Raw genomic sequence first — 25764 nt, 5'->3', positions numbered from 1 at the left:
CATGGAGAAACTGGGTGTCGCTTCTGATTGGCTGGGCGTGTAGGATTGGCTGTTGATGACTTCTGATTCATCTTGGCTTTTACTGGTCACCGATGCAGATGAAGTTGCTTTAGCGTCGTCTTCAAGAGAAGCTGTGGTGGTTGTAGGAGGATCTTTACACGGTGCAAGGTCTTGTTTTATTTGAGAAACGCATGCTGAGGATTCCTCAGTGTTGGCGATGGCCTCCTTTTGTGGTTTAGTTTGCTCCAAGTCCTCATTTTTAGTAATATTTAACTGCTGTCCTTCAGAAAAGCCTTTAATCTCACCATCAACGGTGTCTGCGCAAGAATCTGCCATGACCTGACAGCTCAGAGACTATTAAATTGGAGTTAAAATAGCAAAATACAGTTTTAAGAGTCTTTTTGGTAGCTTATAAAATAAATAAGAGCAAAATCTGGCAGTGTGTGTTTACTTTCTGCACAAATAAACCTTACTTCATATTCCAGAGATCTCTGCAGGAGCCACTTCTTTGGTTTCGTCTAAGAAAGCTTGTGCCAAAAAGCCAGAAATATTATAGGAGTTCCTTTATAAATTAAAACTGGAGTACTTCCTTGCCTTCATGCCACATCCATCACTGGTATGCGGAGCACAAAACTGTTGGAGTGGGGATTTTTTTTTTACTTTTTCACCACACCTCTGTCTTGATTTGAGTTTCTCAATTCTGCGAAGAGCTGAGTCACAGGGAGGCTTTCTGTGGACGCACACAAAGCATGTCAGCATTTACTGACTACACATCTACAATAGGCCTGTCACAGTTACTGGATAATAGCAATTATACGAGCCATGAAAGCTATGTGATGAAGTTTTGAAATGAGGAACGTTTGAGGATGTCAATCAAGGATTTTCAACATGTGTATATTATTCTAACAGTCACTGGATTAAAAGGGTTAGTTTATGCAAAATATGAAAATTTACTCATCATTTACTCAAGTGGTTCCACTTCTTTCCACACAAAAGAAGATGTTTTGAAGAAAGCTGGAAAGCGGTAACCATTGACTTCCGCTGCAGAAAAACAAATACTATGGAAGTCTAATACTAATGGTAACAGGTTGTCACCTTTCTTCAAAACATCTTCTTTTGTGTTCAAGGTTTGAAACAAATAAAGGGTGAGTAAATGATGACAGAAGTTTCTTTTTTGGGGCAAACTATCTCTTTAATCTGAATGTAGGCAGTAAAATAAACGTAATCCTGTAAGTAGACAAAAAGGTTTTCTTCATAATTCATTATATTATATTATATTATATTATACTATATTATATTATATTATATTATATTATATTTATTATATTATATTGCATGATATGATTTTATATTATATTATATTACATTATATTATTTTTATTTTATATTGTATTATATTATTTTATATTATATTCTATTACATTATATGATTTTACATTATATTACATTATATTATTTTAATTTTATATTGTATTATATTATTTTATATTATACAATATATATTATATTACATTATATTATATTATTTTATATTTATTTACATTATATTATATTATATTATATTATATTATATTATATTATATTATATTGAATTAATTTATATTATATTACATTACATTATATTATTTCATATTATATTATATTATTTTATATTACATAATTTTATATTATTACATTGTAATATTTTATATTATATTACATTATATTATATTATTTTATATTATAGTATATTACATTAATTTATATTATTTTATATTATAATATTAAAATTGTATATTATATTATATTATATTATTTTACAAAAAATTATAATTTGGTTTTCTGCGCTAAAAAAACGAAAATGAATTACAGGTATAAAATAAAGACTTCACCCAAGTTTTGAATATAAAAGGGTACAAGTATGTTTAATTATGTTTTCAATGAAAACATATAATGTGCAGAACAACAGATACAGATGTAAGTTGACAGTTGATTTTCAGAGCAAAATTAATTACAAATCAAAACTGCACTATTTTGCAACACTGAATAGGAGGCCCATATTTGTAAACATTTGGTTTGCCAAACTAATTTAATGAATGATTATATGTGCTTGAAAACCCTAGGGTTATTTTTCACCTGATCACTGAAGGGTGAAGCTCTGGAGGTTGAATAACTTTCTGAATAATTCTACTATGAAACTAGTCGAAAATTAGCAGCAAATGAGCAACTGCTGTCATATTACAACATAAACACTGCAGGTAATACTTAAAATAAACTGTCAACACGGATTGCAAAATGTCAGAACATTAAGAGACTTATATGACGACACATTGATATTATGAAATCAACTTTTGGTCAGTGAGTTATATGCGTTTGTAAGCACACTGGAGTAAACTAACCATCTTTAAAGAGTTAACGTAGAGTCAGCAGTTTAACCTGCATTACTTACAGCAGCAGCAGCAACTTACCATAGCGCCGTTTCTGAGGTGGAGTTTTCTCTCAATGTTTTCTTTGTCCTTAATAAATAAACTGTAAAACACAGTTACAGTAAAGCACTGAGTGTTTGTCTGATATACGGAGGTTTTTGCTGTCTCTGTGCTGCTGATACAGACACACGTCTCTCTCTCTCTCTTTCTCTCTCGCTCTCTCTTTCTCGCCACTCTTTCCGTAATCTTGTTTTTGCCTGTCTCACTTCCGGTGCCAGTGTTTGTAAACACTGACGTCATGTCGGAAGCTGTTATACTGCTTAAAACCCATCGTTTTTTTTACTGTTTCCTGGTGAAGTGTTTTGCTTAGTCAGATAGGTAAAAACAAAGCTGCTGTAAATTGTGTTTTGCTATTTTAAGAAGAACGGCGTGCAAATAAATATTAGGGATTTAGTGGCATCTAGTGGTTGGAGGATGGAAATGCAGATCCTGTATAAACTAAAGCCTTTTAACTGACTACAAAACTAACTAAATATTTAAATAAATAATGAAATATATAGTATATATACAAGTTTGAAGTTGAGTATCTGTTTGTTTAAACACAGTATATGGAATTTGTGTCATTATTCAAAATTAGTCAAAATGTAATGTATAATCAGCTCTATACACTACCCAGGTAGCAAAGAATGATGCAGACCAGGTGCAGTGCAATCTGAGCTGCATCCAATGCTTTTTAATGTGCTCACCTAACCCCACCCCTAACCCTACGTCACTCACTCTATTGAGTGCATTGTATCTGACATTGCATCGCTGAGTGATGCAATCTCAGCTTGCATTATAAAGGCTGCATCCTGATACTATTGGAGAATTCTGGCCCAGATCTGGCATAAATCTGGCACAGCAGACATTCATCTAGCACTGGCATACAGCATGTGGGCCAAACATAACCCTGGTTAGGGAGAGGTGGCACCGTCTTTATGGCGGTGGGCCAGATGTAGAATGTAGTATTTAGCCCAGATGTTAATAACTGATGATATGTGGCCCATGTTTGGCTTAGCTTGACCCACATTTAAAATACATTTTTTTGTATTTTTAAATAAAGAAATAAATTATACCAATCAGGTCACTTCGAGAAAAAGCACGACCATAGCATGCCTGAAGTGTAATGACTTATGGGTTTATCAATTTCATTGCAGTCATGAAACACCAACATATCTGGCCCACTGCAGGCTCAGTTATGGGTTATTAACTTGGCTGAGACTTGGTCCAGATATGGTCCATGCTTGGCCCTTGTCTATAAGCCAGACTTGGTCCAGTCATGCACCGTAATTCACTGTGGCATGTGGGCCAAAGCAAAAGCTGATTGTGTGGGCCAGAGCAGGGCCAGAGATATTTTGCTATGTGGGTATTAAATACAATTTACACTCACTGGTCACTTTATCAGGTACACCATACTAGTACCGGTTTGGACCCCCTTTTGCCTTCAGAACTGCCAAATCCTTCATGGATTATATTCCACAAGGTTGGACAGTGGTTATTTGAGTTCCTGTTGCCTTATCAGCTGGAACCTGTCTGGCCATTCTCCTCTGACCTCTGGCATCAACAAGGCATTTGTGCCCACAGAACTGCCGCTCACTGGATATTTTCTCTTTTTCAGACCATTCTTTGTAGACCCTAAAAATGGTTATTCGTGAAAATCCCAGTAGATCAGCAGTTTCTGAAATACTCAGATCAGCTGTCTGGCACCAACAACCATGCCACGTTCAGAGTCACCTAAATCACCTTTCTTCCCCATTCTGATGCTCGGTTTGAACTGCAGCAGATCGTGTTGACCATGTCTACATGCCTAAAAACATTGAGTTGCTGCCATGTGATTGGCTGATTAGCAAATTGCGTTAATGAGCAGTTGGACAGGTGTACCTAATAAAGTGGCCGGTGAGTGTAGTTATATATATATTTTAAAAAACGTTTAGATTTCAGCAATCCCAATTATAATAATTTTAATCTTGGATGTGTTTTATGTGTATTTTAAGTGCCTGACTTTAAGCATCAATCTGACCAGTTGCAGAAAGTCAGATAATTTTATGAAGCCTACAAGTTTCATTCATTCATTCATTCATTTTCTTGTCGGCTTAGTCCCTTTATTAATCTGGGGTCGCCACAGCGGAATGAACCGCCAACTTATCCAGCAAGTTTTTATGCAGCGGATACCCTTCCAGCTGCAACCCATCTCTGGGAAACCTACCAGTTTTTTCTTCTTATATTATTTTGTATTATTCTTATTATTATATAGATGCTCCTGATTTGAAATGTAATGTGATTATATAGAAGGGTGTATGTAATGTGTATGTAATAATATATCATAATTTATTATCAAATTTGTAATTGTTGAATTGATATTTGTTGTTAATATTTAATATCAACCACTTTGTTTAGAGAATTCACACAATTCATAACGAGCAACTTCTATATAGCTGCATTTGTCTACTCTTTATAGCACTGTGTTTGGTTATTTATTAATCATTCATTTTCTTTTCGGCTTAGTCCCTTTGGTTATTTATTTAATTAAATTATTTTTATCAAACATTATTTATTTTTATAGCCTGTCATTTTGTATTCTTTCTATTTGTTTCTTTTTCTTCATACTTTATAATTATTATAATTACTAGATTGTAATATTTACCTGTTCATTTATTTTTGTTTGTATTCACTAAAGCATTATATCTTTTTCTTTATATACATTTTTTTTAAATGTTTTCTTTATCTCAATCACACATTTGACTTGCAAAATCCTGAAGGGACAGTTTTATAATTTAATTTATTTTAAGTAGTGGTTTTATATTTCATTTTGGCTATGCAAATGTAAAGTCCTCATTTCATTGCCACAACCTTTAAATATAACTTTGCTCCCACTGATAATTAAATAATAATAATAATAATAATAATAATAATAATAATAATAATAATAATAATAATAATAATAATAATAATAATAATAATAATAAATAAATAAAATAATGATAATTCTATATTTTAAAATGAAGTATTAAAATGTCATAATTATTAAAACATTGTATTTTATTTATTTATTTATTTGTATTCACCAAAGCATTGTTCACATTTTAATATGCATCACTGAATATGTATCACAGAATTCAAATGAACACTACTAGCTGTGCTGCTTTAAAGATCAACAGCTACATTTCTATTCCACTGAAATCCTCAATATATTTCTATTTCGGGTGCAATATGTTGGACGTTCACTGAGTGGAAAGATGGATCAATCAATCGACCTGACGGACGCGGAGCTCAACCAATCACCAAGCAGCATCTCAGTCTCATCCAACAACAGACGACCACTCCACTTGAAGAAACCCGATGGGGGTCGACGGGTTGTCAACAAATGCAAACTATAAAGAGACACAAAAGCAGCATACCACATAAACGCAGCACACTACAACACAACACAATAGACGGGACACGCCCACGACTTATACACCTGCCGCTAGTCCTCTTGACTCCTCAAATTTGCCACAGCAGGTGGGCGGGGCGAATGCAAATCTCCCAGCACAGTCACTAGTGATGTTGGGCGCGGTTGGTTCACATTAAGCAGCCGGCGAGAAGATTGACAACTAAACAGGGTGCACCGTCTAATCTTCATCAAATCTCAATAATTACAGAACAGCTTGCATTCAAAAGAGAACCAACCCGACCACATACATAGGCCTACTAGAGGTAGGTGCATTATTTTTGTCTAGAGCAATATGTATATTTTAAATCAACTATTTAAAGCATTAAAATTACATTGGCATGATGTACAAGCGAATTAAATGTATATTAATTTCAATAAAATGTTGTTTTATGGGTAAATGTCTTTGTAATGAGTGTTTGTTGGTTGGAGCATCTCTGAAATGCTTTGTCATGAGATGCGCCATCACTATTTTTGGGGCCCCCAGAGCCTCTCTTTTAATAGACGTGCATGTCAAATGCTTAAAAAAACATCTAGGCTAATTATGGTGGTCGTGTAAGGGTCTCGTCCAGTGATTGTCTCTGATATTTGGGCGTTTACCGTCCGTGCATTGTGTGACCGGAGCTAAATCACGACGCGACGTGATAAGAATTTCAGTTAATTATAGATGAGCTTCATTAGAATTAGTGGCACTTTTAGGTTTCATATGGATCATCAGATCAGCTGCTCCCAAAGGAAATGTTTAATTGGGAACGAAACCATAATGCTTCTTTGTTCGTATACATGTTAGTTCTGTAGTCTTGAATTTAATTAGAATATATTAGTATAATTAGATGACTTAAGTAAAAGACACCATATGATATTGAACATGAGGTTTTGTCGTCAGCCTGAATAATATGCTTTTTATAACAAAATATAATTTCATCAGCCCCCTTAAGGATTTTGCAGGGACATAAAATATAAAACATATATCTAAAAATAACCTGCAGTCATAAATGATTGATTTTTGTGAGGATACATCAAAAATGCATGCTTCAATTCTTGTTTCACTGTAAAAATACACAAAAATCTTGTAAGATGTTTATCTCTCAAGAACTATTGGGATTGCAAAATTCTGGAGAGAGTTTTATAATTTAATATATTTGAAATAAGTCTTTTTTTTTTATTTTACCTGTATCCAAGTATTTTTTGCAAATGTAAAATGCTTATTTAATTCTCTCAATTTTCTAATAAATTTATTATCATCTTTTATAATAATATATTAAAGTGCAAAAAATACATACATACCATACATTTTAATAAAAAATAATAGTATATTTATTAATATAGTGTATTTCATTTATTATATTTAATAATTAATATAATGTGCTTAAAGTATCTATCTAAATATAAACTGCAGCCATACAGAATTGATTTTTGTGAGGATATATATATACATTTTTTTTAGCCATTTGCTAACCGTTGTTTTGCAAATAAAATTCTTATTTAATTATCTCAGTTTTCTAATGAATTTATAAATTTTTCATAATAATAATAATAGCAATAATATGATCTTTTATAATGAAATATTAAAATAAAAAAGTTTTGTTAAAAATAATAATATATTTATTACTATAGTACATTTATTAGCTTATATTTAATAGTTATTATATTGTGCTTAAATTATATATCTAAATATAAATTGCAGCCATAAATAATTGATTTTTAGGAGGATACATCCAAAATGCTGGCTTCAGTTCTTGTTTTGCTGTGAGCATACAACAATCTTGAAATATGTTTATTTTATTTTTTATCTCTGAAGAACTATTGGGCTTGCAAAATCCTGGAGGGACAGTTTATAATTTGTTTATTTGAAATATATATATATATATATATATATATATATATATATATATATATATATATATATATATATATATATATATATATATATATATAGTTTTTTTTAGCTATATGCAAATTTTTTTTTGCAAATATAAAATGTTTATTTCTCAATTTTCTATCAAATTTACTACTACTTATAATAATATGATCTTTTATAATGAAATATTAAAATGCGAAAAAATATATAATTATTTTAAAGTAAAAAATATCAATATATTTATTAATATAGTATACCTAATAGCTTATATTTAATAGTTAATATTAGTTGCATCTGTAAAGTGCAACAACTGTCTAATTATACCCCTATATTTAAATTTAAAGCTATTGTTCACTTACAGTATACTTGATTTATTAATGTAATTAATATAATGTTTTTTCCTTGTTTACATAACAATGTTATACCCTTTCACCTGCATCTAAAAGTACTTTTGCAGATGTAAATTGCTCGGGTTTCCCTGAAAATAGCACGTAACTGAAATAGCCCATCACCAGCTAGTCAGAAGATCACTGAGAGGAAATGTAAACAAGTTTATGAAGGGCATGCAATGCAAAGCATTCTGTCAAAGTTGATTTCAGCGTTGCACACAATAATTCTGAGGGAATATTTCTGTTTTAGCTGACCATAAAAAGCATAGCCCACCCAAAAAAGAAAAATGTTAGTGTTAATTCAAATGTAGAAGTCTTTTTGGTTTACTCTGTAGAAACTAAAAAGATTGTGCTGAAACTTATTGCGTAGATGGGGTTATGACAATAATAGTGCTTATGCATAAAACCAAGCATAACACAAACTGATTGCCAGCATAAACGTTCATAAATATTTTGTGTCACAATGTGTTTAGGTGTATTGTTTTAGGTGTATGTATGTATGTATGTGTATGTGTATGTGTATATATATATATATATACTGATATTTTTTTTATTTTATATTTTTATATTAAATGTTTCTGTCGTGTCGCGATGCGTTTAATGCAGACAGACAAATTGCTTGTTGAAGGAATTGTGTCGCATTGCGTGTAGTTAGGACACGTGTAATACTTATCCAAGTCGATAGACCGTATCATAACGCTACCGCTTTTAACAAATGTACATTTTTGTAGCTTCTGCAAAGGTGACTATCGAAAACTTAAATGTTGAAACACATTTTCTAAAGTTTTCGGTTTTAGTTACTTTTTACTTTATTTGCACAAGAATACAAAAAGATTGGAATAAAATAGAAAAAATAGCCATCATATGCATTAATAGGTAAAAGCCCAAAAAGCCTTTTCAGAGCCTCTACCTAAATAATAATGATGATAATAAATAATAATAATAATAATTCCTTACATTTATATAGCGCTTTTCTGGGCACTCAAAGCGCTTTTACACATTGGGGGGAATCTCCTCATCCACCACCAATGCACAGTATCCACCTGGATGACGCGACGGCAGCCATTTTGCACCAGACCACACACCAGCTGATTGGTGGAGACGAGACAGAGTGGTGAAGCCAATTATGATATGGGGAGGGTTAGGAGGCCATGATGGACAGAGGCAGTGGGCATATTTGGCCAGGATGCCGGGGTTAAACCCTTACTCTTTTCGAAGGACATCCTGGGATTTTTATCAACCACAGAGAGTCGTCACCTCAGTTTAACATCTCATCTGAAAGACAGCACTCACTGAGCAGTATAGAGTCCCCATCACTATACTCAGGCATTAGGACCCACACAGATCACAGGTTAGCCGCCCCCTGCAGGCCTGACTAACACCACTTCCGGCAGCAAACTAGCTTTCCCATGTGGTCTCCCATCCAGGTACTGACCAGGCACAGCCCTGCTTAGCTTCAGTGGGCGACCATGTGAGAGTTGCAGAGAGCTAGCTGCCAGACAATGACAAAACATTTGCATTACAACAAATACTAAATGAATAATGAATACATACAAATGAAAGTGAAGTAAAAATCCTGCATACAATAGAATTAATACAAACCTACACAACCACATTAAAGTGATTCCTTTTAAAGCCTGTTAAAGAGGAACATTTGTTGTTTAGGATAAATAATTTCATAATTTAATACCCCTAAATCTAACTGTCTACTTCTCTACTTGTATGAAATTTAAGAAAATGAAAACTATGAAAACTGATGAGTGAAATGGCAATGAACCATGCAAAATGATCTAGCAGTTGAAATGATTCTCATGTTATCGTTTTCACAATCTCCTCTGATTTGGCAGATCGAAATGTTGGACAAAACCAGCAGCCAGTTCGACTCCTTCCTGTTCTGGAGGCAGCCAATCCCATCGCTGGACCTGTCGGAGCTGGAAGACCTGGGCATTTCCGCACCCAAATCCAAGGAGATGAAGTCCACCAAGAGCTTCCCACGACAGGACGAGGACGAAGATCGGGAGCTGTCCAAGTTCTCCACCTTCAACTTCTGGAAGGAGCCCATCCCCAGCATTGACACCTTGGATTTCAGCCTGCTGTTATAAGACACTGCAATGCCATTATTATTTCAGGCCCAAAATCTGTGTTTGAGGGGATAGCTCACACAAAAATTAAAAGCCTGTCATCATTTATTCACCTTCTACTTGTACTAAACCCGTACTAAACACAAAGGAAGGTCTACTGAAGAATGTTGAAGGAAAACAGCCGTTGCTTTCAATAATATGTTTTTATTTACTTGTTTTTATTGATGTCAGGGGTTTAAAACATTCTTTATATTATCTAGTTTTGTGTTCAACAGCAGAAAGGAATTCATAAAGGTTTAGATCTACTTGAGTGTGAGTGAATGGTGAGGAAATTTTCATTTCTGGGGTGAACTATCCCTTTAACACCTCTGCAGTTTCACCAATTCTCTACTATCTACTATCTGGTATTGATGAATTGATTCGAAAAAATCATGTGTTATGCATTTCTTGTTAAACCATGTCAGTACAATTGTGATGACTAAGTTCTCTGTAAGACAACTGTCAGGGCATCATTGTATTTCACCGCCTTGTCAAGTCTAACTGCTCAATTGGTCATGCACATAAGGGTAAATTGGTGGACTTCATTTAATTTTTTAAGAAAAGGGTTGATTGAACGCTAATGTTTTACTGAAATGTTATTATTATTGTCTGCCCAATTGATTGTATAATGAACACATAGCATAATTTTGCTAGGTTAAAGTGGAATCTCACTTTTAAGGTGTTTTGTATTGAGCGGAAATGCTAAAATGCTAATGCTAATGTTTCCCCCATTTTGTTTGACAAATGTCAGATGCCAACTAAAGTGAGCTTGCTGCTAAATCAACACAAAACGTCTCTGTTTTTAATGTTCATTTTGAAGATTATAAGTTGAGAGAACTACACCACTAACTTATAACTATCATTGTTAGGCGTTTGTTACAAGTGCACCTGTTTTTGGGGGTTTTAGCGCTGGCTTTAGTACTGTTTGGAGTAGATTGTGACTGATTATGGATTACCTTTTTTCTGTGGTTTATTTTGCTAATGCTACACAGCTGCAAATAGGTTATGGAGTGTAGCAAACAAAATATTATGTTTATTTTAAATGACTAAAATGCCACGTTGGCTCAGTGGTTAGCGCTGTCGCCTCACAGCAAGAAGGTTGCTGGTTTGAGTCCTGGCTGGGCCAGTTAGCAATTCTGTGTGGAGTTTGAATTATAGGTGAATTGAATAAACTAAATTGGCCATCGTGTATGGGTGTTTCCCAGTAATGGGTTACAGATGGAAGGGCATCCACTAGATAAAACATATGCTGGATAAGTTGGTGGTTCATTCCGCTGTGCCGACCCCTGATTAATAAAGGGACTAAGACGAAAATAAAATAAATGAATGAATAAAACGCCTTGTTGACTAATATAGACTATATTCATAATCCACGTGAAAAATACTATAGTATTTTGTAGTAAATGCTATAATGTTTTAGTTAAGTACTTGAGTTAAACTGTTGAGGTAATTCTAAAGCTGCAATGGTAATACAGCAACTATATTAAATATTAACGTAAACAAACTACCCCATACTACACTGTTTTTGTAAACTATATAGGGTATATTGTACTACACAACAGATTACTGTAGTAAAAACTAAAGTATACTACAGAATTGATTACAGTTTATCACTTCTATAGTCAATGCTAGCCTATATGCTATTAGCATTTTTGCAAAGAGTTGTCATTAATTTTCCTTTGGCTTAGTCTCTATTTCAGAGGTCACCACAGCGGAGTGAACCACCAACTATTCCAGCATATGTTTTAAGCAGTGGATGTCCTTCAGCCAGTATTGGGAAAGCAAAGAGTTGTAAATACTATAATATATAAAGTATAATACTGATTTATAAACACTATATTTACTATCAATTGCCATATATTTTTTGTGGGAGTATATGCCAATGTTTTAAAATAATTAATTACACTAATTGGCATTTTGCTGTTAACCTTAAATTCTATTTAATTCATCTATATTTCTAAAGCGCTTTTACAATGTAGATTGTGTCAAAGTAGCTTAACATAGAAGTTCTAGTAAACTAAAACTGTCAGTCCAGTTTTCAGAGTTTAAGTTCAGTTTAGTTCTGTTTAGAGTGGTTTAAATTTCTCTGCTGAAAGTCCAAACACTGAAGACCAAATCCATTGATGCACAGCTCCACAAGTCCCAAACCAAGCAAGCCAGTAGCGACAGTGGCGAGGAACAAAGCTTCACCAATTGACAAAAGTGAAAGTAAAAAAACCTTGAGAGAAACCAGGCTCAGTTGTGCAAGACCATTTCTCATTTGGCCAAACTTCTTGTGCAGAGCTGCAGTCTAGGCGCCGGAGACTGGAGAACACTGGACGTCCATCGTGGAGAAGCTGCAGGTGTGAGTAGGTCGGGTGTTCAGGCTGGCCCATGGGATCAATGCGGAGACTCGTCTGTCACAGGGGTCTTTCAGGAGTCAGTCTTAGGCCGTACTCACACTAGGTACAGTTGTCTCGAACCGGGCCAAAGCACGCTTGTCCCCCCTCCCGTCTCCCCCGACGGCCCGCGCTCACACCATATCGGGCCTCGGCACGCTTACGTCATCGCTGCTGCGCTGTTCAGAAGCGCTCTCTATGGCAAGCCTTTTTAGCATTTAAATCTTTGTTCTGACTCCATAAATATATTTAGAGATATCTCTAATTATATTTTGACTAGTCATAATTATAATTCGACTAGTCAGAATGACATTTAGAGATATCTGCAATTACAGATTTTGTACTAGTACGAAATCAGATTGGAGATATCTGCAAATATATTATGACTAGTCATATTCCTCCATTGACTTCCATTGAAAAATATTTGCAGATATCTGTAAATGAGTTTTGACTAGTCACAATTGTAATTAGAGATATCTCTGAGTTTTTACTAGTCATAATACATTTGGAGATGTCTTTAATTCATCATATTTAGAGATATTTACAAATATATTTGAAGATCTCTAATTAATTTACTAATAGTCGAATTACAGTTGTAGATATCTTGAATTGGATTTTTGACGAGTCAAAACTCAGAGATATCTGCAAATATTTTTCAATGGAAGTCAATGGAGGAATATGACTAGTCATAATATATTTGCAGATATCTCCAATCTGATTTCGTACTAGTACAATTGTAATTGCAGATATCTCTAATTGTCATTCTGACTAGTCGAATTATAATTATGACTAGTCAAAATATAATTAGAAATATCTCTAATGGATAGTCAGAACAAGGTTTAAATGCTAAAACGGCTTGCCATACGCTTTCACCCAGTAGCACAGTGGAGATTTCTCTAGTTATATCGTTTCAGTGGTTTGATATGCAGTCAAATATTTCGCCAAACAGTCCTTAGGGATGCGGGGACACGCAGTCAGATATTTCGCCGAACAGATCCACCACTTTTGGCGCTCATAAACGATCATAAAGCTCTCGTGCTGCATGAATGAGGAGGTCTGCTGAAGGCGCGCAGCTGGCGTGCTGTGAGGAGTTTGCGTCTTTAATAAACTACGGCAGTTTGCGTTCACTGAACAGTAAGAATGATTAATAAATCCATATCAAACAGTCCCTTAAAAGTCACGTCTCGCTTTCGGTTTCGGGCTTTGGCGCGTTTTGCGCTCACACACAAGCGTATCGCGCCAGAGCCCAAGTGTACCGCGCTCAGGCACACCTCTTCCAACCGGGCCAGGGCCGGCCAAGTGAACCGTGCTTGAGCGCGATTCAGCGCACTCACACTTCTCAAACGATCCGGGAAACGGGCCTGGGCACGGTACGGATGGCATAGTGTGAGTAGGCCCTTATGCTCTCCACTCCTCCATGACCACCACAGCATCTGCTCAGGATACGGCCTGGTCCAAAATTATGGATACCTTGGCATAATCTCTCCACAGGTCTTGAATCACATCAATGGCACTGCACAATCTCTAGAGACTCTGGATGAGTATCCCCAGGTGGAAATAATGAATAATGAAAATAAATGGCGTAGCTGCTGTTCGTTGTGTATTTAAACAAGAGACATTAAATATCAATGCAAAAACAAAGTGCTATAAATCAAAATAGCAGTTATAGATATGTGACTATAATAATATAGTAAATATGACTATAATTATTATATAATTGTATTGTTTTACAGAATTGTGACTTTTCTAAAAAATTACTAAATCTTTACACGTTTTCACACATTGTAATATACTGGGCAAAAATAAATATTAAAGTTGTATACTGTTTTGTTTAAATGCTTGAAATTTTTTTCTTGTCATGTAGGCTAAACTATATTGTAAACAGAAAACTAAATTATATTATATTATATTATATTATATTATATTATATTATATTATATTATATTATATTATCAATAATAATGGTAGGCTGATTACACCGTCTAATTAATTAGTCAGCATTTTATAACGTTATTCTAGTACACCAAATAGGCCTTAACATGCTGCCTAAGTAGGGAGCCGGCTAGACTTTGAAACACGTCCACTGCATCCTACAGCTTCTCTTTTATTTCCGGGGTAAAGCAGCCGCCATATCCGAATGCGCTTTAAACACACAGACATGTTTATCTTCAGACACTTCAGAAATACAGAAGAGATCACTATATAGAGATTTAACAACACCCAAAAGACGTCGTACAGACAGCTATAAAGGTGAGTTCCTAATGTGCAGATCTCATTATTTAACGGCGCAGTTGGAGGATGTGTGTGCTCAGCTCCGCTCTCTATTTGACTCCACATGGCACATGAGTTTGGCATAGACAATTATAAGCTGTAAAATCACTTTGCCTACTGACTACTGTTATATTTTGTTCGTTTGTTTGTGTGTGTGTGTTCCTATGGAGTTATATTTCGATCTAGCGTTAATTATTCGCTCTATGTGATTGCGCATGCACTGTTTTGGTTCGCTAACTTTCGGGTAATATGTGTCAACGTTAGCGCTTTTATGCTACAATATCCTATTTTATTAGATGTTAATGTGCTTTTCATTAAGTTATTTCCATGAACGTATTGCAGTTCTTTATACACAGATCATTAATTGTGGTATAATTTATAAAAGAGAGTCTCCATAAGCTGCATGTTGCATAGAGTGATTATATGAGGATTCTTCTGAAAAACAGAGATGGTGTAGGGCAAGTGAATTATTTTGTAAGGTAAGAGTTCGATTATTTTTTGCTTTGAGACATTTGATCCATCTGTCTATAGGAGAGTTATCAGTATATAAAGCATTTGGGTGTTGTTGATAAACCCTGTGGCGCGTTATTAGCGGCCTTGAACATTTTAGATCACCAGCCACTGTGGTTAGTAGTTTTCCAGCATTAATACTAGCTATTATTGAGGTAAAGTCGGTTTACAGTTCGCATATTCAGACTTTCTCCTTAATAATAATTTTTTAAAAAGCTATTTTTGCGAGGAAATCCTTGCTACCTTTTAAAAAAGCTTATTATTATACCTTTTTATAAACAAAATCTACTTATTCATTAGTTACTAGTGTTTATTTATTAAATGGTTATTAGTTAGTGGTTCCTATTAAACACATACTAAAACTTATTTTGTTAGTGACTATCAAATATTGTATTGCTACAAGTATGGTTGTCATTGACTTCTATGAGGCTCTGTCTGTTTTTCCAGTATTCCAGTTGTGACACACTTTTATGGAAATGGTTGCTAAATTTAAACACAAATTTGTGCTGTCTTTTAGTAGTTGTCTTCAAAACTGAAATAATTACACATATATAAAAATATCTTAATAATGTAATAACACAGGTTTTAATTTCTGAGTGGATCTCTTATTGAATTATGAAGTTGTTATTATTATGTTATATTGTTTTATCTATAGCCATCTTGCCATGGAGTAGCCATGAGTTGTTAATGTGTCAATAAATAAACAAACAAAAAACCCCAAAGTCCCTGATTGGTGTATATAATCTCTCTGTTTGCTGTCTAGATGTCTTTGGTGGATCTGGGAAAGCGTCTGTTGGAAGCGGCTCGTAATGGTCATGATGATGAGGTCCGAACACTAATGGCCAACGGAGCTCCGTTCACCACAGACTGGGTTAGTTATGGATTATTGTTCAATATTAAACTTGCACTTTACATAGAAATATACATTGAAAATCTATTTTATGAATCTAATTGCATCTCAGACCCTAATATTATTAAAATTCAGTTTTGTCTTGTCTTTTTAAACGCAACCTTTTTTCTTCTTTTTTCAGCTTGGAACGTCTCCATTACATTTAGCAGCTCAGCATGGTCATTACTCCACAGCTGAGGTCCTGCTGAGGGCGGGTGTCAGCAGAGATGCTCGAACAAAGGTGGACAGGACCCCACTGCACATGGCGGCCACAGAGGGCCATGAGGTCATCGTGGATTTATTAATCCGGGTAACACGAAGCTCTTTTTGCATTGTGATCATTTTAATATATAAAAACTATACTTTCGTTGATCATCTATTTCCTCCATGTGTTAGAGTGGAGCCGACATCAACGCTAAAGACATGCTGAAGATGACGGCTCTTCACTGGGCAGCTCAACACGGCCATCACAATGTCGCAGAGCTGCTGATTAAACACGGCGCTGATGTTCATGCCCTCAGCAAGTTCTGCAAGACCGCTTTTGACATCGCCGTTGACATCCAACACCCTGATCTCATGCATCTATTGCAGGTTTGTCATTGCAGTGGTTCAGTATGTTTCTGCTCGCTCAGTGGTATTCAGAATGTTACATATCAAAATTATAGTTCAGGCAAACATGAAAATGTCCTCTTCATTTACTCTCGCTCAAATGTTTCTAAACATTTACGACTATCTTTCTTGTGTTGAACGCAAAACAAGATATTTTGAAGAATGTTGAAATAGTAGAATCAAAACGCTATGAAGGTCTATGGCTGCTATTGTACAACATTCTTGAAAATAATAATAATAAGTGTTATTTATAAAGCGCCTTTTCAGAGCTCAAGAACACTTTACTAAGTATGCAACAATTCGGTGGATAGGGATTATTGGGAGGCCATGATCGTAAGGGTAGATGGAGGGAATTTGGCCAGGACACCGGAATTACACCCTACATTTTACGAGAAGTGCTATGGGATATTTTTAATGATCACAGAGCGATAGGACCCTAGTTTAACGTCTAATCTGAAAGTCGGTGCCCTTCACTTTACTGGGGCATTAGGACTCCCACAGACCGCAGGTTGAGCTCCCCCTGCTGGCATCACTAACACCACTTCCAACAGCAAACCTAGTTTTCCCATCGAGGTAGTGACCAGGCTCAGCCTGCTTCGCTTCAGTGAGTAACTGGTCTTAAGGCTGATTTATACTTCTGCGTCAAACGTGGCCGTCGCCGTCACTGACATGCACCTCTCAAAAAATGTAACTTCACGTCGCAACGACGCGTAGCGTAAGCTCTGTGATTGGTCGGCTTGGTAGCGCTGACAAGTCTGGGCGGGACCGAGAGCCGCGCGAATGGCGCGATCGATTGTTTACAAGTGTGGAGTCCCGTGAAGGAGCTCCGGATGGAAAGTTTTGTTTTGTGTTTACCTCATAGTTAAAGTTGTTGCACGTCCGCCGGTTCCTGCCTCAAAATGAGCGAGTTTGAGCCACTTGTACATCCCGGAAGTGTTCAGGAAAAGCAAAAAAGCAGCAAAGAAACTCGACACAGAGGAACATTTACACCTCACTGCCAACTAGCGTTTCGGAAGTGTTAATGCAGACCAACAGAGACAGCGCGCAGAAGTATAAATGCACAGCCACGCGCGTTGCATGCGCCGTGGGTTACGCCGGTCACTTGACGCAGAAGTATAAATCAGGCTTTAAGCTGCATAGTGCAAACAAAAAAAACAGTGGAAGTCAATGGCTTCTAGAATATCTTTTTTTGTGATCAAAAGAAACTCAAAAGATTCAGAATAAGCAAATGATGACAGAATTTTCAGTTTTGGGTGAACTGTCCCTTTATTCCAACTGCATGGTCAATATATAAAGCTCTTGTTGTCTTTTAGGAGGGAATGGAGAATCAGGTGAACAGAAATGCAGAAGCATCAATCATAAACGGCTCCTCAACACCACAGTTCATCATTCAGGGCGTCCCGAACATCCAAGGGGGAGTCGTAAATCTCACAGACTTGATCAAAACCAACTCTGGTAAACAATGCTGTTTGATTAATTAAAGATTATGGTCGTATAACCATTGATTGGTGCTTTATAATTTCAACTAGTCATTGAACCACCTTTTGTTTTGGTTTTTGGCTGATTTTTAGGTGACACTGAGGAGGCCATCGCTGTCAGTGCTTTGGACTCGAGTATCCAGCAGGTGGTGAATGAATCGGGTCAGAGGGTCATAACCATATTAACAGATCAACATGGAAACCTGCAGACTAATGGACTTGGTCAGCCGTTTTTTGTAACGATGCAGGATGGACGACAAGGTATTGCTTACTAGTGTTGTCACGATACTGGAATTTCCAACTTTCTTACAATACCTTGAAAAATATCGATTTTCGATACTGTGGGAAACAAGTTTTTGGAACATTAAAGTATGCAAGTGAAGCAAAAAAGGGAGAAAAAAATAACTATATAATTCTTACACCAGGTACGTTGGCAGTCTTTAAAGGCTGATTTATACTTCTGTGTCGAGTGATCGCCGTGACCCACAGTGCATGCCTTGCGCATAGTCGTTCATTTAAACTTCTGTGTGCTGCTGTTTGTGTTCCTCTGCATTAACACTTCCAAAACGCAGCTGGCAGTAGGTTATTATGTTTCTCTGTGTCGAGTTGCTTTATGGGTGTTTTCTGAATGCTACCTTAATCTACAAGTAGCTACAACTCTCTCATTCAGAGGCAGGAACCGACGAACGTGCAACAACTTTAATCGCAAGGAAACACAACAGTTTCCATCTGGAGCTCCGTCATGGGACTGTACACTCGCTCCATTGGGCTCGCAGCTGTCACAGCTGACCATTCACAGAGCTTGCGTTACGTGTCACTACATTTTTTGAGAGGCGTTTGTAGTATCTTTCATACTTCAAAAAAATAAAGGTGATTTAATAATTTTTAAATAACATTTAATAATGTTTTATTTAGAATATTTTATTTTATATAAATTGGTCTTGCACGTCATATTTTCAGATTTTTTTATAGTATATGTATAATTTCGTTAACTTTACCATAAACCGACTTATCAACCTCTACCAAATGGTTGATATTTTAGAAATTATTCAAAAAAAAAAAAACAGTTGAAAAAATGTATTGAGTGTGTTAACTAGCGACGTTAGGAGTTACGAAATGCAATCCAAACATTGTTTTTTTCTTGGTGGGGTAGTAAATATTTTTTTTGTTTTTTTTGTTTTTGTTGAATTACTAGTATACCTCTTTGATTTATTCATTTGATTTGTATTTTAGTATTGGCAGTTCCTGCCAATCAGATCACAGAGGAAGTGGTGGAGGAGTCTGAACCTCCTGCCCGTAAAAGGAAGATTGAAGTTGCGTCCAATAATACAGAGACTGGTGAAACGGTGAGTGTGATAAATACAGCTGGGTATGTGTATGGGTCAAAGATGAGATGCCCCCTCAAATTCATTTTCAATTTATGTACTGAATCACTTTTGTAGAAATAAAATCTTCAAATATGTCTGAATAAAACGATGTATTATTATTATTATTATTATTATTATTACATTTTAGTAATAATCTTGAACTTTTATAGAGATTTTAGTAGGTGTCATTTATAAATGATAGTAAAAATATATAAGAATAATTATTTTTGCCCAAAAAAGGAAGTAACCAGAAAACATAACTATCACAATAGCTGCGTCCTAAATGGCACGCTACGCAGTATGTACTTATGCACTTACACACTCAACAGCCTAGTAAATGAATGTAGTGTAGGTCCAGATGGAACTATAATTTTGTTTTACTAAGCGGAAATTCAAGCCGTTTCCCTGATGACTTTTGATGGTTGCTAAATCAGCAAAATAAATGACCAAACTACCAAAGAATACCTGCTATGAGTATAACTGCATTTACAATCAGGAGGTGGTATCCGCTTGTTAAGTGATGACGTGTTGGTGACGTATGTAATACTGTTTCCGGGTCCAAGCCGCCATTCATTTGAGTGGAGAAATCATTCGTTTATTATCACGTTTTATTCCTATCACACATTAAAGTTAATTAATTTTATATAAAATCATAGTTTATGCAACAATCTCTGGGCTTGCTGCATAACAAATACCAAAAATTGAACAATTTATAATAAAATTAATCACTTTCTGGCCATCGGATATTAGGCATGGACATATATATTGCGATCGTGATTTTCGAAAGCATTAAATCGCTTTGTAAACGTTTATTATTACCATTTCATGAGTCTCCCCATTCAGTTGAATAGAGCGCTTGAACCCGGAAGCTGCTTTGCGTGACGTCACACTTAACAAGTGGATAAGCATTCTCATAGGAGAATTTTGCTTCCACAATCCATCAATAAATAATCAAACATCAGTGCCTTAGAGCTCCGCCCTTCTGCTACATGATCAAACAGCGGACGTTGAGTGCAGGAAGTGTCCAACATTCTACACTTCAATTTAACGGTTGAATAAGTGCATCATCCAGGGATTTAAAGGTCTTATTCTTTTTAGAGTTTTCAGTGTGAACTTACTCTATTTATACTACAAAGTGGCGTAGAATAATCCACAAGTATGTGATTTGGGACGCACCTAATCACAATTACACTTTTATTGGTTTGATGTACCTCTCCATGTTGATGCATCCCAAATCCAAAACACTCCAGATGACTTTTTTAACCCCGCTCTATCTTGTCCTCATCCTCCAGGAGCATCTCCAGTGGCAGCTGCAGGAAGCTAACAGAAAAGCTCAATCGTATCGACAGCAGCTGCTCCGCAAAGAGCAGGAGGCCGAGGAGTACCGCATGAAGCTAGAGGCCATGGAAAACGGACAGAGCAACGGCACAGCAGCTCTCCAGCAGGAGCACGTCGTGTTCGTACAGGAGGAGCTCGCTGTCGAAGAAACAGCGGAGGGGGAGGAGGAGGTCGTGGTGTTTTCTGAAGGCGATGTCATCATCAAAACTGAAGAAATCGAATCTGCCGAAGAGCAGATCACTTTGGTGGAAGCAACAGCGGGTCACACTGAAGTCGTTTCATAAGAGACCACCCCAAAACATGGACTGAATATTCAAGAAACCAAAGAGTGCATCAGCACAGCTTGGTTAGCTTTGATTTTTCCAGCAATTAAGGGGATAGTTCACGCAAAAATGAAAGCGGTCATCATTTACTAGACTTTTTCCAAACCGGTTTGAACACACACACACACAAAAGAAGATGTTTTGAAGTATGTTAAAAATGTATAACCATTGGCTTCTGTAGTGTGTTTTTTCTTCTTTGAATGCCAATGACTACCTCTCACGAAAAAAATCAAATAGTCATCATTTGCTCCACTTTTTCCAAACCAGTTTGACTTGACGTGTTGAACACACACAAAAGAAGATATTTTTAAAAATGTTGAAAACGTCTAACCATTGGCTTCCATAGTATTTTTTTTTCTACTTTAAATGCCAATGGCTACCAGTTTTCACGTTCTTTTGTGTTCAGCAGAAAAACACCACTTTGAAACCACAAGAGTGTAGTAAATGGTGTGTAAATTCAAATTTTTGGGTCAACTATCCCATTAAAGCAGGCATGTCCATACTCGGTCCTTGAGGGCTGGTGTCCTGCAAAGTTTAGTTCCACCCCCAATCAGACACACCTGGGCTAGCTAATCAAGCTCTTACTAGGCTTTCTAGAAACATCCATGGAGGTGTGTTGAGGGAAGTTGGAGCTAAAATCTGCAGGACACCGACCCTCCACGACCGAATTTGGACATCCCTGCATTAAAGGAACACTTCACTCCACTTATTTTGAAGTTATTCTCATTTTACAACCCCCCTCTAGAGTTAGATGAGATTTACAGAGATCTTTAAATCCAGTCAACTGATCTGGCGGCAGCGCTTTTAGCTTAGCTTAGCATAGATAATTAAATCAGATTAGACCATTAGCATTTCATCCAAAAATTTGATTGTTTTTGATTATTTTTGTATCTAAAGCTTGAATCTTCTGTAGTTACATTGTGTACTAAGACCAATGGAAAGTGAAGAGTTGTTATTTTCTAGGCTGATATGTCTAGGAACTATACATCTATCTATCTGGAACTATTTATCTATGTCTAAGAACTATAATCTTCTTCTGGCCTGATAAAAACAGAATTTTGTTGCTGTACCATGGCTTCAACCGGTGCAATGACATCATGCAGTGCCTAACAATAGTCTCCAGCTATGTAATATCATTGTGCCTGCTGCAGCCATGGTACAGCAGCAAAGTTTCTTGATTATTACCATATGATAGTATAGTTCCTAGACACATGGGCCTAGAAAATAGCAACTTTTCATTTTCTGTTGTTCTTGGTACACAATGTACCTTCAGAAGCGTCAAGCTTTAAACAGGAATATTATCACTTATAAAATATAAACTTTTTTTTTCATTAACAAAAGGCTAATGGTCTAATCTGATTTAATTACTTATGCTAAGCTAAAAGTGCTCCCGCCAGACTTCAAGATAAGCAGAATGGATCCAAAATGGTCAAACTGAACTGTCCAGGGGAGTTGTAAAATTGACCTTTATTTTTAAAGTGGAGTGTTCCTCCTTTAAAGTCCTTTTTTTGTAATTTATTTCCTTTTTCTGTTTCGGTTGACGTTTCTTGCTTCGATTTGAAAGTTCATGAAGAAACAACCACAATGTGCATCATATGCACACTCACAAACACACAAAAGACCTGGGAAGATTTGATTTTTTCTGGGAGTCTGTATCTGTAGCGTCCCTAAAGGCGAACACTTGTGAATCACCCTAGATGTGGTTCTTCCACACAGCTGGAAAAAGAGTCACTCAGGATGGAACTCTTCGCAAATCTTACGTCTTTTTGAGCTCCTGTAGAAATGTAGCTGCCTTATTCAGACAGTTTCGTCGCTTTCGAGAGCAAACATTGAAGCTTCATCTCAGATTGCAGCAGTGTTATGTGTTCTATGCATTGAAATAAAATAATGCACACGTTCCCTCATATTATTTTTTTGCTGTTGAACAATTTAGAAAATAATCTGTAGGTCAATTAAAAGTGCCTTCGCATGTTTTTAGTTCTCATTCATAAACACCAATTATCGCATATATAGTATTTGTTTTAATGGCTATAAGATATAATTCCCATTTATTGTACGTTTAACTCGCATTCCTTGTGTAATGTATTTCTCATCTCTGTGTATAATGTTTGCTCTTTTGTTTTAATGATTTTAAAGAACGATTACTGCTTTCACAAATGTAAAAAGTCTACTTTCAGCATCAAGGTTTAGCTTTTATAGTGTAAAATGTGAACTCCCTGAAATATTAACTAATCAGTAGTTGGTTTTGAGGTGGATAATGAAATATGCATTATCAAATGCCGCTAAATAACAAAAAAATGACCAAAATTACTTTAAATAACCATAGTTAATGGTTCATTCAATCTAGTTCAGATAAAGTTTAGTTTCTCACATAGAAAATATGTGATTATTTCCCCTTTTAAGTAAAGACAAGACCATTCCCTCATTGTATAAACCTCAATAACAAACCGGCACTACAATTTACGTAACTACACCGATGTTAATGCTAAATCTTGAGCGCTGTGCTTAAATGATGTATAAATCCTTTGACTTATTTTTGATTAAAAATGTTCCAATTACCAATGTTGGCTTCCACGTACATTTTGTGTTGCTCATTTATTTTTCTTTAGATAATAGTTTAAAGCAATGGTCTCAAACTCAATTAATGGAGGGCTACAGCTCTGCATAGTTTAGTTCAACCACTTCCAACTCGCACCTGCTCAACAGTCTCTATAAAGCTGCGTTCACACTGGACTTTTCTCCCCATAGACTTCCATTCATACGCACGCGAATGCGTCAGACCGGAAACGCAAGGTCACGTGTCAAGTTTCGCAGGTCGCTGCAGTGCAAAGTTCAAGCTTGGTGAACTCTTGACTAGTGAAATCGCATCACTTGGCTGCGTGAGGCCAATTGAGGATCAAAACATGACTTCTCTGGAAAGAAATTTAAACGCTCACTCGCTTTTTAAACGTCTTATCTTGTTTAATCCCACCTGTTTTCGCAGCGCCGCATGACAAAATTTCGCATTATCAAACCTTAGTGTGACCGCAGCTTTAGTCTTGAACACCTTGATAAGTTGGATCAGTTGTGTTTGATTAGGGTTGGAGCAAAACCCTTGGAGCCCTCCAGAAATCGAGTTTGAGTTTCTAGGATACTTACAAAACTGTTGATTTGGAGTTTGTAAAAAGTTTTTTTTTTTGTATTCATGAGTGTTTCTTCGGGTGGTTTAACCAACCCACCCACCTTTGTAAAGTGCACTTCATAAATGCACAAAGTTTATATTTTTATTAATAGATATGGAGTGTAAGAAAGCGTCTGGTACAAATGTGCAAGTGTCAGATGAAAGTGTGTTTTCTACAGGTGGTTTGTCAAACCCACTCACCTATGTGAGGCACACTCAGAATTGCATGTTTTGAGGTTTTTGTATGGTGTACGCTCACTGGCTACTTATTTGGTGATCGATTTAGTATTTCACCAATTCAAATGTTCAGTAACACAAATATAGAATTATCCAATCAAACGGCAGCAATGGTTGCCTAATCTGAAGAGTCTCAATTTCTGCTTTAACATTCAAATTTTTGGGGCATAATTTGGTGTAAATGAAACACAAATCTATCCTCTCTTATATAAACTAAGCTGCTGGTGGTTTAATAGTGTGAATTACTTTTTTTGCGGGCAAAATATGACCCCATTGGTATCAATTAACATAAAAGTAATTAAACAGTCGGGTTTTTCCATTTTTGAATCCATTCAGCTGATATCTTTGAGTCTGGCGGGAATACATCATTGAATCAGATTAGACCAGTAGCATCTCACTCAAAAAGGAAAAGTTTTTAATCAATTTCCTATTTAAGTTGGACTTTTCTGTAGTTTACATGGTGTACTAACACCAGGGGTGTCCAAATTGGTCCTGGAGGGCCGTTGTCCTGGAGAGTTTAGCTTCAACCCTAATCAAACACACCTGAACCAGCTAAATGAGCTCTTATTATAAATACTAAAAACTGCCTGGCAGGTGTGTTGAAGGAAGTTGGAGCTAAACTCAGCAGGACACCGGCCCTCCAGGACTGAGATTGTACACCCCTGGCTAAGACCGACAGAAAATTAAAAGTTACAATATTCTAGGGCAGGGGTCACTAATCTCGTTCCTGGAGGTCCAGTGCCCTGCAGAGTTTAGCTCCAACTTGCCTCAACTCACCTGCCTGGGTGTTTCAAGTATACCTAGTAAGACCTTGATCAGGTGTGTTTGATTAAGGTTGAAGCTAAAATCTGCAGGACACCAGACCTCCAGGAACATGTTTAGTGATCCCTGTTCTAGGCTGATATGTCTAGGAACTATAATCCTATCCTTCTGATTCTATGTATTCATATTATAGCGATA

At 36.1% G+C, this 25764-nt stretch overlaps 3 protein-coding genes across 6 annotated transcripts in view; 2 read left to right on the top strand and 1 right to left on the bottom strand.

Annotated features, from left to right (window-relative positions):
* The window catches only part of mindy1 (MINDY lysine 48 deubiquitinase 1), a 24597-nt gene extending 21922 nt beyond the window's left edge, over positions 1–2675 (bottom strand). Inside the window, exons 1-3 of one of the 3 annotated variants that reach the window (XM_005159451.5) lie at positions 2448–2626; positions 474–730; positions 1–354 (exon numbers count right to left, since the gene is read on the bottom strand). The exon at positions 1–354 is cut by the window's left edge and continues 273 nt beyond it. In XM_005159451.5, the coding sequence (XP_005159508.1) occupies positions 1–336 (336 nt within the window). In that variant the 5' untranslated portion in view covers positions 337–354; positions 474–730; positions 2448–2626. Of the gene's footprint in view, positions 731–2447 lie in introns of all 3 variants that reach the window. The other 2 variants (XR_012394643.1, NM_001100011.1) reach the window with 2 other exon arrangements.
* mllt11 (MLLT11 transcription factor 7 cofactor) overlaps positions 1–11035 on the top strand; it is a 369559-nt gene extending 358524 nt beyond the window's left edge. Inside the window, exons 1-2 of one of the 2 annotated variants that reach the window (NM_001159984.2) lie at positions 5879–6140; positions 9972–11035. In NM_001159984.2, the coding sequence (NP_001153456.1) occupies positions 9978–10226 (249 nt within the window). In that variant the 5' untranslated portion in view covers positions 5879–6140; positions 9972–9977 and the 3' untranslated portion in view covers positions 10227–11035. Of the gene's footprint in view, positions 1–5878; positions 6141–9551 lie in introns of those variants that run through there. The other variant, XM_073930951.1, reaches the window with a different exon arrangement.
* A 3695-nt stretch (positions 11036–14730) lies between these two features.
* Positions 14731–23969, top strand: gabpb2a (GA binding protein transcription factor subunit beta 2a). Its single transcript, NM_001099977.2, has 8 exons — positions 14731–14872; positions 16167–16274; positions 16435–16602; positions 16689–16883; positions 18215–18356; positions 18473–18640; positions 19613–19725; positions 21039–23969. Exons 2-8 carry the CDS (start codon positions 16167–16169, stop codon positions 21366–21368), a joined length of 1224 nt encoding a protein of 407 aa, NP_001093447.1. The 5' UTR covers positions 14731–14872; the 3' UTR covers positions 21369–23969.
* Positions 23970–25764: the final 1795 nt, after the last annotated feature.

Source organism: Danio rerio, chromosome 19 (assembly GCF_049306965.1).
Source record: "Danio rerio strain Tuebingen ecotype United States chromosome 19, GRCz12tu, whole genome shotgun sequence".
In the NCBI taxonomy this organism is placed as follows: Eukaryota; Metazoa; Chordata; class Actinopteri; order Cypriniformes; family Danionidae; genus Danio; species Danio rerio.
The sequence above is the reverse complement of the archived record's forward strand: the minus strand, read 5'-3'. Positions and strand labels throughout refer to the sequence as shown.

What these genes read in the sequence shown, in the direction of transcription:
- gabpb2a (NM_001099977.2), top strand. Translation starts at nt 16,167, where the DNA reads ATGTCTTTGGTGGATCTGGGAAAGCGTCTGTTGGAAGCGGCTCGTAAT. An exon ending in TCGTGGATTTATTAATCCGG is followed by an intron (nt 16,603 to 16,688) that starts GTAACACGAAGC and finishes TCCATGTGTTAG; the next exon opens with AGTGGAGCCGACATCAACGC. An exon ending in CTTGATCAAAACCAACTCTG is followed by an intron (nt 18,357 to 18,472) that starts GTAAACAATGCT and finishes GCTGATTTTTAG; the next exon opens with GTGACACTGAGGAGGCCATC.